The sequence below is a fragment of the Giraffa tippelskirchi genome, chromosome 2, assembly GCF_054371585.1.
Source record: "Giraffa tippelskirchi isolate mGirTip1 chromosome 2, T2T-mGirTip1v1.2.pri, whole genome shotgun sequence".
In the NCBI taxonomy this organism is placed as follows: domain Eukaryota; kingdom Metazoa; phylum Chordata; class Mammalia; order Artiodactyla; family Giraffidae; genus Giraffa; species Giraffa tippelskirchi.
Window position 1 is genome coordinate 60,056,886 of NC_137276.1, and position 15,566 is coordinate 60,072,451.

The 15,566-nt window shown below is 43.3% G+C and overlaps 1 protein-coding gene across 26 annotated transcripts in view; it reads left to right on the forward strand.

The window, feature by feature from the left end:
• KCNMA1 (potassium calcium-activated channel subfamily M alpha 1) overlaps positions 1-15,566 on the forward strand; it is a 762,573-nt gene that overhangs the window by 669,794 nt on the left and 77,213 nt on the right. For all 26 annotated transcript variants that reach the window (XM_081573838.1, XM_081573839.1, XM_081573851.1 and 23 more), the window contains 3 exons: positions 3,834-3,957; positions 8,753-8,977; positions 12,731-12,923. In XM_081573838.1, coding sequence (XP_081429964.1) covers positions 3,834-3,957; positions 8,753-8,977; positions 12,731-12,923 — 542 coding nt within the window. The remainder of the gene's footprint in view (positions 1-3,833; positions 3,958-8,752; positions 8,978-12,730; positions 12,924-15,566) is intronic.

The window sequence follows — 15,566 nt, forward strand, 5'->3', positions numbered from 1 at the left end:
AGTTCCTGTGGAATGACTGACTCTTTACTCTTCACCTGTGTCAGAGATCTCTCAGTAGCCTAAGCCAGCCTATGTTACTTGTACTGATGCAGGAACAGACATGGCAAAGAAAAGTATCCTGTCTGGCCCAGAATAGTGACAGACTCTCATGCTGCTGGAATGATTCACGTTCTAAGATTCTTCCCAGACATCTAGTGAATCTAGTTAATGAGAAGCAGTTCTAGTCATCAATCTTCAGTGCTACTTATCCTCCATCTTTGCTCCAAAAACAACTTTTCTATGCTTACTGCATGCCCTCCAGCCTACCCAATAGTGGAGAAGGCAATGGCACCCCACTCCAGTACTCTTGCCTGGAAAATCCCATGAACGGAGGAGCCTGGTGGGCTGCAGTCCATGGGGTCGCGAAGAGTCAGACACGACTGAGCAACTTCACTTTCACTTTTCCCTTTCATGCATTGGAGAAGGAAATGGCAACCCACTCCAGTATTCTTGCCTGGAGAATCCCAGGGACGGGGGAGCCTGGTGGGCTGCCGTCTATGGGGTCGCACAGTGTCGGACACGACTGAAGTGACTTAGCAGCAGTGTTTAAAAAATACAAGCTCTTTCTAGGCACCTCTTGTTCATTGAGAGAACAGTGCTTCAAATCTTAAAGATCTTAGGCTCACCCAGCATTTACAATGAAATCCCCTCTGTATCCACAACTCCTTAGGAATGTCTCAAATGATGAGCGATCCACTGCCTTGGGAAACAACTCATGTCATTTAAAAAATGCTTTCCATTTGTATGACATTCTTCCTTTTTGGAAACTTGAGTTTGGCTCTATCTAAATCCCTAGCCTGAGCTCCATAGGTCATACTCAGTCAGCTGAACCCATCTCTTCCACGTGACTCCCAGTGCACATCCGAGTGCCACTTGCGAGCCTGGCCTGCATCTTCTGTACCTTAGGTCAGGCAATACAACATCTCCAAGATAACATCTTTTGTTTGGATCTTCTTTGGAGCCTCAATCCTCTGAATGGCTTCTAGTGGATCATGACTAAAACAGGCTGAGATTCCTTCTCACCTTTCAGGGCTCAGAGCAAATGTTACCTTCTTTGTGAAAGTCTCCTTGATCACTCAAATACCAGACAATTGACAGCTTTCTTGGTATTCTCAGACCACCTTGTACATTACTTTGCTATAACACTTGCTGCAGTGTATCACAACTGTTGATGGACATTTTCTCTCTTGCTCAGTGTATGATAACCCTCTCTTTAACAAGGACTGAGCCTTCATCATTACAGTCTCCTCCGTTCCTGGCACAGAAGAGGGAGTTCATGTTTACTGGTTGCTTTACTGATTCAAGAAACCAAAGTTCAAATTTCAGGTACCATGACTGGTCAGAAAAGGAAATATATTTGTTCAGGGGGATATTTGACAGTCTTCAGCTGATCCTCTTTTAGGAACATCCTGGACGACTTATATTTAAATGATCTGGGGGAGGCTGAGGGGCTTGCAGGAAGCACAGAGTGCAGTGTGGTTTACCACTGAGACTTCCCAGAGCTTCTAGATGTTCCAGCACAAATCCTGGCTTGCAGCCCTAGTGTCAGATAATACATGGGGTACCCAAATCCTCACCCTAGTTAATGAGGCTTGACATTAAAAAGCTGTCTTTTTCTTCTCATTGAGGGGCAATTGATCATCAGGCTTGCTTGTTTACTTTTCTAAGATGAAGGTTGGAGACCAGTATAACCAAGGGATGATTCCTCCCAAGAAAGATAGGAAATCAAAATGTATCTCCTCCTTCTCAAGGCACATATTTTCCAAAAGGAATTTTGGCCAGCTTGCTACATCATTTGCTTGCTTGCTAATATTATATGAATATAAATTCTAACTACATTGGGGGCAGGAATACTCAGAAGTATTCCCTGAGATAATACTTCCTCTCCAACCAATAAACAACCTGACTCTATCTTCAGGGAAAATTTGTTAAGACTCTCTTCCAACTAAAATACATTCTAGGGCTAGGAAGAAAGAATCTATTCTTTTCATTTTCTCAGACTCCTTCTTTATGGTGAGTAGTGGATATCTGTAGAAGAACTCTTAAAAATTCTTCAAGGACAAAGATATTCAAGTTTTCTCTTGCCGTGATCTGTAACCTGTTCTTATCAGCAACTGCCTTTTATTTTAGCATTTTTAGCTGAGCTAAGTGTTTGAAAGGTGACCTGCTGGTTTACAACACCTCCAGACTTTGGATCAACCCAGCTACTGAGATGTTATTCCGAGCCGATTGTTCTTCTCCTTTTAAGATCAGATATGACAGTTCCTATAGTAATCTAGCATGTTCATGAAAGATAACTTTGTAGGATTGCCCTGCACAATATTTGTCATTTGGTGCAGCCTGAAAGAAAATTCGCAGGAATAAATAAATGCAGTGAGAGTCTTCCCATCTTAAGTGGGATTGAGAGGCCTGCTAGGAGGGCCATGGTAGGAATCCTAAATGTTTAATTCTAGGTCTCTGGACCATATCAGAGGGACTGCTATTACACTGTCTATGTTCCGAACATATAGATGAGAAACACCAGAGAAATTTCAGAGGAAGAGATATTAAGAACTAAAAGTTCAATTTTATGCTTGAAATAGATGGTTTAAAAGGTAAAATAACTTTACAGTAAACTTTTGGAGTTTCAACTTATATATATTTTCTATTTCAAATTGATGAGATTATTCAGGGAAAATAGTTCCATTGTACAGATAGGTAACTATGCCTGGGATACTGTCCTAATTTTACATGGTCATTGTTGTAGACACTCAAATACCTCCCTCAAAATGGAGGTCCAGAATCTCTGTCAGAGATAGAATCTAGACAACAGATATGAGATTTATATTTCTTATGCTGTAAGCTTGTTAGAGCTGCCTGATTCTATTGTAATTCTTATGGTTGTTGGTAAGGCTCTGCCAGTCCCCTGGAGGGGAGGCCTCTATAGAGACATCTTTTTTCTCCACCAGTAAATAAGGCAAGAGCAAGTGAATGTAGCTCTGAGAATTCAAGACAAGTTTATTAAGATGCCTCTGAGCTTGAAGCTCTCATCTGTGGAGGGAGTGTGGCTGTTGGGAGGTGAAGGTGCAGGTAGGGGAGTGCATCATTGGACAGTGAGTGCAAATACAGTTGTCAAGGCAAGGAGAGAGGGTGTTGTTTAGTATTGAAATCATGTATTCCAGATGTGGGCATTTGGTAGTCAATCTGCTCTGAAGTGACATGCTGCTGAATCTTTAAAGGGCTTCAGCCAGGGAGAGCAAAATCTGATTGGGCAAATTGCTAAAATATTTAAAGTGCAGCCTGTTAAAGCTTTTACTGCGAAGAGCATCACGTCAGAAGTTGTAGTCAGAAAGAGCAAGTAATTGGCTTTCCATCCTCATGCCAGTCAGTCAGCATGAGGCTCTATTCCTATTCTTTCCTCTTCATTGCCAATGCTAATAACAACCCTTTGGGTGTGTGCGTGTGTGTGTGTCATAGAGAGACTGGATAGCTGGTAAATGAGAATAGAAGGAGTGAGACATCCATAGGAAGGGAGACTGAATCCACAAAGTGATGTGAAGTCCATTGTAGAGAAAGGGGAATGGGAAAGAAAGGCAGAATTACTCCCCAACACAAGTCACCTGCATGTCCAGGAGGTGGTGGGGGTTCAGAGCAGTTATCTTTCACAGGATGGGTTCTGCAAGTAAAAAATTGGCCTTCAGTGACAAGCGCTTCCTCCGCTTCTCCCGTCTCCTCTGAGATGGAACTCAGGGGGCACTTTCCATTTATAATTTATCACATTTTCCACTTAGGTTTTCCTATGCTTTTCTCCCCAGGCATGACCCCTTGTTAATTCCTGGCAATGATCAGATTGACAACATGGACTCCAATGTGAAGAAATATGACTCTACTGGGATGTTTCACTGGTGTGCACCCAAGGAGATAGAGAAAGTCATCCTGGTGAGTGACAGGTTGCAGAATCTGTGCCATCCGCTTCTGTCCCAAATTATATTTGCTGTGAATGAAGTTTTCCTAGCTGGGTGGTGGGGTGTTTGTTCCTGGCCCTAATTATTTTTGGTAATTAATATTCAGGACATACGTTGAAGCAGCTAGAACTCTTATCAGAGCATGACCCAACAGTGGAATTTTCGATCTCTGAATATATATTGGCTCATTCCCTTAGGGTGTGAAAGTCATCTTGGGAGGCAGTATGTACCATAACTCCTGCAGATGTGGTTGTCAGGCCACAGCCTGCCTGTGCCATTAGCTGTGTGGCCTTGGATAAGTCCCTTGAAGAATTTGCACTTCGTCTCTTTTTTTCTTTTTTTTTGTTCCCTCTGCTCCCCTGCACTTCGTCCCTTATGTGTAGGAAGATGGGATGAGAATGACCTTAACTCATAGAATTGTAGTGAAGGTTAAAACCCAACATAGGACTCAATAAACTTACCTATTTTTATGATATATTAAATGCCATGAAGAAATCTGAATGCTACCTGTATTGTCATTTGTTTATAATAGTGTCTTGTATCTTTCTAGATAATAGATTTGCATATTTGTCATCCTTAGCTCACGAGGTAGGCAGGCAAATCCCGCTTGCTGATGATGACAAAGATGACCATGGTCCACCTCGGAAAGACTGGAGCTCATAGCCCTATTTCCTGGTTGACTCATCTCAGTAGCAGCAGTGGGCTTCTCCTGGTCTGTCTCAGGAATGTCAGAATAGATAATAATCCATGCTATTCTTTAGACTTGTCCGATTAACAGCTTAAGGTTTTCCGCCTACATCGGCTTTCCTACCCATTTATTGTCTGGCTAATCCATGAAAAATGGATTAATAATCAGGAAGGTCAGACGGAAAGGTTCTTCCTCCCTTGTGCTTTCTAATCCTCAGATTGCTGAGGCCTGTTCCTTTATGTCAGCCAGGAAAATCCTATCATTTCTGATGTTATGGCCACTGTTCCTAAGAAAGGACGGCTCCAGTTCCTCAGAATGCCTTTGTGCTCTAATCCACTAGGTTTTTCCCTGTGTTTTATCTGAATATGTGTGTGACTTCTCAATTTAATTATAATCGAGCATTAAGAACCAATATAGCTCTGTGGTGGAGGCTGTTTGGGAGGCGTGAAAGTTGCAGACAAAAGCATAGAAAGTCAGAATTCTCAGGAAGCAACCCTTGTCCAAGGAGTGCAAATGGTTCTCATTACAAAGCTGCTGCTTTTGTTTATATTCTGATGTTGTATCTGCCCCACTTTTGCTCTGGGGATATAAACTCATCCTGGTGTTACCCACCTTGGGGCATGTCAGAAGCTGGGTTGACATTTTGGGATGCACGCTTTCAATGGCTTGCCTAGATAATCCTGAGAAGTGCATGGCTGACACTCAAAGCACCCTACCAGCACCAAAGAGTTTAATGAGGTGAGTTACTACTTCTCTCATCTGAAAAATAGGATCATTTAACAAAACGTATATAACAAACCTATTACGTGTTAGACACTTGTTCTTGCCGCTAAAGATACAACCCTTGACAACAGCTGGTCTTATAGATTTTGTAATCTAGCAGGGACAAAGACCAGATCTCAAGATAGACAATGACTATGTAATAACATTTTAGATATTGATAAAACTCTATGAAGAAAATAAAATGGGGTCATGGGCTAAATCAACCCTGAATATCCATTAGAAAGACTGAAGCTGAAGCTTCAAAACTTTGGCCACCTGATGTGAAGAGCCGACTCACTGGGAAAGACCCTGATGCTGGGAAAGATTGAGGGTAGGAAGAGAAGGGGGCAACCAGAGGATGAGGTGGTTGGATGGCATCACTGACTCAATGGATATGAGTTTGAGGAAACTCTAGGAGATAGTGAAGGACAGGAAAGCCTAGAGTGCTACAGTCCATGGGGTTGCAAAGAGTCAGACAGGACTTAGTGACTGAACATCAACAGCAATGTGGGCTAGAAGGGGCTTCCCAGGTGGTACAGTGGTAAAGAATACACCTGCCAATAAAGCAGATGCAAGAGACATGGGTTCGATCCCTGGGTCAGGAAGATCCCCTGGAGAAGGAAATGGCAGCCCACTCCAGTATTCTTGTCTGGGAAATCCCACAGACCAAGGAGCCTGGAGGGCTACAGTCCATGAGGTCACAAAGAGTCGGACACAGTGGAGCACCCACACATGCATGGGCTAGAAAGGGACTTGTAGGTGCTGTTTAGACAGTGTGGTCCAAAAAACCCTCTGTCAAATAACCCTCTCAAAGAGATGAGAATGCTTGCAAGAGCCAGCTGCATGAGGATTGTTTGTGGATATAGGACACTAACTGCTTTGAGAGTTAGAAAATTTGAGATGGCTATAATTTTGAGAAAATGACCATCTAATTAAAAGATATAATGTACCATGAAGCAATATATTAAAAGCTAAGCGTGACAAGACACAAAGTGCTGTTTCACTCTAGTATGTATTTAAGTGGCCAGGGAAATCTTATTAGATACAAACAGGTTGAGCTCAGAAGGGGTTAATGGCTGTGAAGGCCCCACATGGACTAGGCCTTGAAGGATATATAGGAAAAAGAAGACACACATGAGTGGTTTCTCTATTGGGTCTAATATCTGACTGAATCAGTCTCCCCAGGGCTACATCCTAGGAACTGGGGTCTTTACCAGGTTCTCCAGGTGATACTGCTCTGGCTACTCTGAGGATCTGGTGTGCTGGACACCAGATCTAAGCTCCTGGGATTAGCACAGTGAATGGCCACTCTGCTAACTGGTGCTTTCCCTAGCTCCCACGTCCAGATTTCTGGCCCCTATTCTGAACTCAGTTTGTATTTCCCAGGCTTCCTGAAGGGAGCTAGCCTCCCAAATGACCTGGCCAAATAAAACTAATCAGGAGTCCCATCACAGCACGTTACAGACAGGTTGACCCTCTGCTGGTGGTACCTAGACATGCATGCTCCATCCAGCCAAGATAACTCACTCATCCATGAAGCAGTGATGGGGATGTGACTCCCTAGTGGCTCCTCCTTGGTCACCATTTATAAGACATGTTTTATGGCCTGCATCTTAGCTGTCCCTGTACTGTTGCAGAGAGAAACCAATAATGGTGACAGCCCCTGCTTTGTTCTAACGATCAGGGAATAAAAGCTAGCTTCTTCCTCTCCTTGGGGGTTACTGTAATAACCCTGACATTGTCATGAATTGCAATATTGGCATTTAAACAATCAATACACTGGTCAATTCTAGGGATTAAATTGAGCAGAGTTTGATATGTGCAGTGGACATTAATATGCCTCCCCAAAAGCATTGTAAGCCACATGGGGCCATCCAGACATGCAGTGGGTGGACTGGGAGGAAGAAAGGAAGTTGGGAGGCATTGGACCAGAAAACGAGGCAAAGAAAGACCCACAACTGGCCTCCCGTGTTGCTCTTTGCACGAACACAGTAAGCAGAGGGGCCAGCAGTGGCTAACGGTTTAATTGTCCTGGGAAGCTTTAACAGGGGGTGATTCTATTCTTTCATTTGTCCCCTTTGTGAATTATAGGCCTGGAGTTGGGGGAAGATGGGGGCCTGTTGCTCTTGCTGTTATGATCCTTCTCATGGTTGTTTGGGAGTCCTCCTCTGACGACTTAACACAAGTGGTCACTCTAGTTGTGTCCCTGGAAACCCTAAAGCAGCAGTGGATAGTGGTCAGCTAACTCTCTCTGTAAAGGGTCACATAACAAAGAATTTAGGCTTTGCTGGCCATAAGGTCTCTGTCACAACTAATCACCTCTGCTTTTGTAATGTAAAACCGGCCATCGGCAATACCAGCAGTGTTGTGATAAAACTTTCTTGGAATTTGAACGTCATATAATTTTTATGTAGTATGAGATATTTTTCTTTTGATTTTTTTGCCAACAATTTTCAAACGTAAAAACCAATCTTTGCTCACTGGCCAGAGATAAGCAGGTAGTGGGTTAGATTTGGCCTGTGAGTCATGGTTTGCTAGCCCCTGGCTTTGGATATCATTTTCTACCTTCTGATGTAGTAATGTCCTGTGAGATCCCATTGATGAGTCTAGAATTCAAAATTCATCTCTTGAGCCGAGGCCAGCATGAGTCTGACTATTTTATCATCGTCTCAGCAACAAAGGGAAACGGTTTTATCAACAATTTCCTAGAAACTAAGACTTCCTTTCCCAAATGACGTCAGTATTGCTGTTCTTTCTTATTTCTCCCCCTGAATCCTGTTCATAAGTATGTATGGCATAGCTTCCTTAAATCTTTTTTAAAAGAAGGTAGTGATGTGTGTGAATATATATTTTGGTTGTTGTTTAACCACTAAGTTGTGTCTGACTCTTTGCAACTCCATGGACTTCATATTTATTACATCAATATGGTTTATAAACATATGTTCGAGTTACAGATGTATATTCCCTGGTGGCTCAGATGGTAAAGAATCTGCCTGCAATGTGGGAGTCCCAGGTTTTATCCCTGGGTCAGGAAGATCCCCTTGGAGAAGGGAATGGCTACCCGCTCCAGTGTTCTTGCCTGGAGAATCCCATGGGCAGAGGAGTCTAGTGAGCTATAGTCCGTGTGGTTGCAAAAAGTCAGGCATGACTGAGCGATTAACACATGGCATGAATATAACATTGAAGGAATAAAAAATAATAGTACATAGTAAGCACTCAGTGACTGTTTACTTGTTATTTTACAAAAATGATTTTCTAGTCCTTTCCACTGCCCCATGAGGTCTTCTCTCCAATGCTTGTGCTCTCCTCCCTCTGGCAGACCCGAAGTGAAGCTGCCATGACTGTCCTGAGTGGCCACGTGGTGGTCTGCATCTTTGGCGATGTCGGTTCTGCCCTGATTGGCCTTCGGAACCTGGTGATGCCACTCCGTGCCAGCAACTTTCACTACCACGAGCTCAAGCACATTGTGTTTGTGGGTTCCATCGAGTACCTCAAGCGGGAATGGGAGACGCTACACAACTTCCCCAAGGTTTCCATCTTGCCTGTAAGTCCAGGGTCACATTATCAATGCTTTTTTCTCCTTTTTATTCACAAAAGAGAAATCCCGGATGAGTATAATGGTTGTAGCTTTGATCATGCCTCTGCTTCTTCATCTGGTTATGGGCCCGAGGACTCAGCCCTTCCCCTACACTCTGTCTAGGAATATCCAAACCCTGAGAGACCTTATTAAAAGGAATTTGCAGCCAAGTTCAGTCGCTCACCAGACATGGAGTTTAGCTGGTATCAAATGTATTAACCATATCAGTATCTAAACACTTTCTCTCTTACCTACCCAAACCCAGTGCTTTGCAATATTATAATGCTTATAGTGGAATTTACATATGGAACTATTTATATCACTTTATTTATGGCATTATAACTGCTTGGAGAAATCTTATTTTATCTTGTTCTGTTTTTAACTAAATGTATTTAACAGAATTCTTTATTTCTGCTGTGCAGAGGACCAACCCCTTCTGCTTGCCAACCCCTCCTTCCATCATAGTCATTTAGAAAGCCTGTAATGTTTTCATGCCATTGCATGTGTACACATTTGTGCCCATGTGTGCCTGTGATATTATTGATTATAAAACACATAAAAGGAACAGTTTTGGACTCCACAATTTAATGTGAGGGCATGGGATTCATGATTTGAGAGTCATATAACTAACTACTTCTTTAATTAGTAATCAATATATTTTCTATAAATTCCCAAATAATTGGAGAGCACTTGACATTTTAACCTTTGCTGTAGTTCTTCAAGCCACAAATCCAAGCAAATACTACATATTCTCCAAACATTTTTCTTGGACGTTCATTTCCCTAAAACTGAGGAACACAAATTTGATTCTATATTTCAACAAGTCTGGATTTTTCCCCACTTTTGAAGCTAAAATTCATTTTTTCTGTTATTAGCTTGTAGAATCTCAGAAATGGGAAGACTCAAGTAATATAATTCAATAAGGAAGACATAAAAATCTATCCACAAGCAATTCCATTTGTAGCTACCATGTATCCTTATATATACCTAGCACAATAGGCACTCAATTAATATAGACAATAAATATATAAAGAAGTGAGAAAAATATAGGCAGAGATCTTTTGGATGCTGGACCCCAAACTCACTGACTTGATGAACACATGTGGTGAAAAATAGTCACCTGCAGAAAAGCAAATAGTCTTACACAGAAGAGCATAAGCAGAGATATACCTTGCTGATTTCAGAAACGTGATAGTTGTGATTACATATTTCCACTATTATTTTTCCTACATGTGCCATTCTACGTGTCCCTGGGAACAATGGACTGGGGTATAAAAATATTTTGTAAAGAGCTTATTGTTTTTCTGGGATACAGGGTTCCATGTATATGTTGGGGTCTGTGTATGATGTTTGCTATGTATGTATGTTTGTTGCATGCGCTTCCTTCTTCATGCCCTTGTACACATCTACTCATCTGCCTGTGTCTATATGAACTAGTTCTCCTGTTTGTAGCTTCTCCTGTTTCAAACCTTCCAAAATTTAGCACACTCAAGAACGGCATATTTGTACAAAATGGGCCCTCACCTTTTTCTTCACCTATTTCATTCCTTAAACAGGGCCCCACATATAGGGCCATCCCAGAGAAACATGGACTTCTCAGGTGGTGCTCGTGGTAAAGAACCCACCTGCCAATGCAGGAGACTTAAGAAGTGTGGCTTCAATCCCTAGGTCAGGAAGATCCCCTGGAGGAGGGCATGGCAAATCACTCCAGTATTCTTATCTGGAGAATCCCATGGACAGAGGAGCCTGGAGAGCTACGGTCCCTGGCGTCGCAAAGAGTCAGAAATGACTGAGGCAACTTATCACACATAGACAAACACACAGTGTTTCTGTGTATGTCATTTGCATTACTTGAGTTTTCAAATCATGTGTGTACAGCTGTACAGGGATTGTCTTATATCACAATTATTGTTGGATTCTCTGCAAGGTGAAAATTAAAAGAATATGGATGTAAGCAGTTGAAGCTTATGCATTGGCGAAATGATTCAGGAAGTTGGTCAGACTTATTTTGCACCAAAGGCCTCAGGAAAAGAGGGGAGAGTTCTTCTCTCAAAAGATCCTGCTCTAGAGCTTGGAACTAGCAGCTTCCCCACCCTATGGGCGTCTTCCTCCATAATTCCACTTTGAAGCACTATTTTGGAGGCTGAGAATAGAATCATTACTGCCACTGAGTCATAAAAGAGGGCTGATGGCCTTGATCTCTGCAGCCAAGTCTAGTATTCTCAAAGTCCCCTTTCCAGGAAGGAGAAGGAGGAGAAGGCATCCAGAGATATAGGCAGTTGGCAGACCCTCTCCCTACTGGCTCAGTGAGTTGAGGGTAACTCAGATCTCTATGAAGGCACATCAGAAGCTGGATTCAGGCTGGAGGATGAGGGAGGCTGGTAGCTGGCTGTGAACTCCAAACTGATGCCCGTGGGGCCGTCTTGTGTGGGATGGCCTGATTATTTGGCCATAGCCCTCGGTGAGGACACAGAGCATGTGGGGATCATGCCCCTCTCCTTCAATCCTAACCCTTATATTTTACCAGTGGCTACATTTCTGACCTCTCTGTCGTTCCCTCCTTGATCTGTTTTTATTTTTTCCCCATTGTTTTCTGTTGTTATGGGACATTTCAAAAACTCTGTTTACTGGTTTATTTATTTTTTATTACTCCAATAATATACAAAACATTCTTGTTATAAAATATTCAAACAAAAAAGAAGTATGTAAAGTCAAAAACAAACTTTTCCTTCCAGTCTATTCCTCTCCCCAGGGGTAATTATTGTTATTAGTTTAGTGGGTACTTTTTCTGAACTTTCTCTCTGAAAGTTTATAAATACATTCATACATGTATAGTTCTGTTTTGTGGGTTTCTTTTTACATAAAGGAAATCATAACTTTCTGAATTGTCTAGAACTTATTTTTTGTTTGTTTGCTTCTCTTGCTCCTCTCTCTTTGAGATCCTTCCAAAGCAATACCTACATGGAGAACTCTTTTCAATCCTTTTACCTACTACATAGGCTTCCGCTGTAAATCTATCTGATGGTGTATTTAACCATGCCTATGTTCTTGGACAATTACTCGACTTCCTTGTTTTTCTCTTGCTGAAAATATGCAGTAAAATGATATGACCGGAAGCTTCACCTGCCCTTCCATCTCCCCTTTACAAGATGCACATTAATTGCACTCTCTCCCACCTCCTCCAAATTGAGCGCTGCACTCAGCCCCACCTCATCACACCGTGCTCCCTGGCTATTTCCCCTTGGCTGCCTTGGAAATTCTAGTTGGAGCTGCTATCTTTTTGCCTGAGACAGAAGTGACTTGCTATTAAATAAACAGGCATTTGAGATCCACCCCTTTGTTACATTCTGAAAGCCAGAGGTTGCCACAGGACAGTTACTTAAATCAAGACAATTTCAAGGCAGGAAGAAGATGTAGAACCCTGGCATTATTCCTCTCCCTCGTTAGTTAGTAATAGCTTGATTGAGTATTGAGAGCAAGCCTAAAATGCTGCCATCAGCACCAACTACCCTTTAGATTAGCACACAGCTCTTATTCCCTTGAATGTAGTTAGGCCAGCTTAATGTCAAGGCATAAAAAAGATACTTGTTAAATAATTTCCCAGAGCTCTGGCTCAATCTTTAATTTGTTTTTATTTTTTCCCCCTCTTTCCCTCTCATCCCTCAGTCTCATTTTTGCTTCTCCTTTTTTTTTTCTCTCTCCCTTTCCTCTATGCCAAAGGGTACGCCATTAAGTCGGGCTGATTTAAGGGCCGTCAACATCAACCTCTGTGACATGTGCGTTATCCTGTCAGCCAATCAGAATAATATTGATGATACTTCGCTGCAGGACAAGGAATGCATCTTGGCGTCACTCAACATCAAATCTATGCAGTTTGATGACAGCATCGGGGTCTTGCAGGCTAATTCCCAAGGTAAGGACAGCCTGTAATACTTCTCTGCTGTGCCTACAGGGGACAGGGGCTGGCAAGAGGGATATCCTTCACTCAGTAATTCAAAGAGGCTCACATCAGCCTGCCTGGTAGTGAAACCTGCCGTGGCTGCCGCAGCTTTCAAAGGGGCACCTCCTGCCTCTTCTTGCCAGCCCGGGAAGCGGGCTTGAAACCTAAACACCCACACTCAGAATAGAATGCCTTCCCGAGAATAATCCAGCTTTTAAAATACCACCCCCTCAGCCTTCCCAAACAGTGGCTTCATGACCAAGGTCACCAGCTAAATGTCAGAGCACTGAAATGATGCTGGCCAAACAGTTCCCAATGTTTCTGCCTGACACATATTATTGCCGTTGACCTGGGTTAAGCTTTGCCATTGTTATAGCTGCATGGGGGTGTTAAGCTTTGCATTGTTATAGGCTCATCAGGGGATGGTGGTCTCTGGAGAGTGGGGACTATATGGACACTCAAAGTCATTTAGCAAGAGGTGACACTTGTCAGCCTGGGAAGCATTCTCTGTAGGAGGCATGGCGGCTTTAAATGACACATCTGCCATCTCTGCTCTGCCCCAGTCTTTCTTGTCATTTGCTCTGGGATCCTGGGCAGATGGTAACAAGTAAAGATGTTGTCTAGGAGTCTCAGAGAAGCAGCACTGCTGAAAACCTGCAACAAACAACCTCAACTCATCATGGCCTTGACAACAGAGGATGGGAAGCATTTTCTGCCAAGTAACACCTCTGTGAGGGTTTGCCATGAGCTGGAAAATCATTGTTACATGTGGTCTGCTGGATGGGTGGCATTGGGTGCCTGATGGGTACCTGAATGCCGTCACCCCAAGAGTAAAGGTAGAGGATGCACAGCCCATGAGAACTGTAGCCATTGGGCTATGAAGCACCATCTTAGTGATATGCTAAAGCTCCATCCTGCAGCCTAGGCCTATGTGCCACAGTATCTTTTGTCAACTCAGTGTCACCACTGCCTTCTTCTGAGGTCTCCTCAACATCACAGTGAAGCCAGGAACAGTAGTTTCTAGAATCGCTTTACCTGCATGGTTCTGGGCTGGAGTCTACCAATGAGAGAGGGACCCTAGGGCCTGTCTAGATGGTAGAAGAGAAAAAGAAGCCTTAATTCTTGGGAGGCAGTTATAGCCAGACCTTGAACAGATGCAAGGTTCAAAGCTACTCTCAGTGGAAACTTTGGCAACCACTGACTTTGCTGCTTGAGACGGAGACTGGGGTGTGAGTTTCCCTGAGGGTCCTGAGGTTCACAGCAGCTTCTGGTGAAGTTCAGGAGAACTTCCCCCTTGGTGTTGCAAGTGAAATGGATAATGGTGGCCTCTTTGACTTTGCTCCTCCAGCCCTTCTCAAGGCAGTGTCAGCCTCTAATTTTCATCTTCCCTGTAGCAGAGTGGCTTCTATTCTTGACATATCCTGGTTGATACAGCCTGTAGCTTGGTTTTGCCCTCTCCACTCCACCCTCCTTTGCTTTGCCCCCCAATTTAAATCTTGGTCTCCATTTGCTCAGTTGTGCATGCTGGACAGAGCAATGTGCCAAGGCCCTAAGAAAGAGCCTAAACTCTTTCTTTCCTCCTGCATGGCCTGCTTAGGGAGCTGAGATGACAAAAGATGAGAGGAAACAGTGAGATGGCCTTCTTGGAGAAGGAAGAGGCAAGCTAGGTTTTGGTTTCTGCCTTGAAGGAGTTGCTCTTCACTGTGGGTCTTCCCACCCATACCCCAGCATGGGCATCACACAGGGACCATGTAGAAATGCAGACTCTCATGCCACCCAGACCTACCTGGTCAGAATCTGCATCTTAACAGCATCCCCAGGTGACTGTGTGCACTGCTTTAAGGTACAATAAATGTTCACATTAACAGCATGGGGTCCAGTGGACACACTACCCAACCTGATTAGATGCCCCACTTCTCCTGGTAGGAACTAGCAGAGGGAATAGGAAAAAGTAGAAGCAGGGGAAGTGCTCCCTTCAGGAGGAGAAGGAACCAAATTGGGGGGCAGGTGGGCAGGAAAAAACTCCCTTTCCCCAGCATGCCAGTTTCCTCCCAATTCAGTAATCATGATTTTCAAAGTCCTTGTTTAGAATCTTGACATACAGTATAGGCACATATGCATCTAACGTCGGTGTTCCTTCCAGCTCTTTTAAACCTTTCCCCAGACTCTCAGATCCTATTTAATGGCCAAACTGGTTTAAAAAAAATGCTTCTCCTCTCTTTAGATACTCACTTGATTCTCAAAAGCCTTCTTTACTGTTTTTATCACAGCAATAAGCAAGAAAAGTAGATCTTGGAAGGAGAGAAGGAAGAATAAGGGAACTCATTTTTTTATACAATAAAAAGGGGCTCTTCTTTTGTGTAAACACACATACACAAACACACACACACACACACCCGAGAAGAGGCAGAGGATGTGCTCTATGGCTGGTGGTAGTCTTCAGAGACTCCTGGTTGGCACTGGAGTGGAGGGTACATCCCCCAGTAACCAGCAAGCATTTCATTCAATTCTTAATGAAGGACTGTCGAAGCTGTAGCCTCACTGAGCCCATATTCCCCCTTGCTTTCTTATTATACCTGCCCCTCTCTTGTTTCTGGTCTTCTAACACTCCCCTGT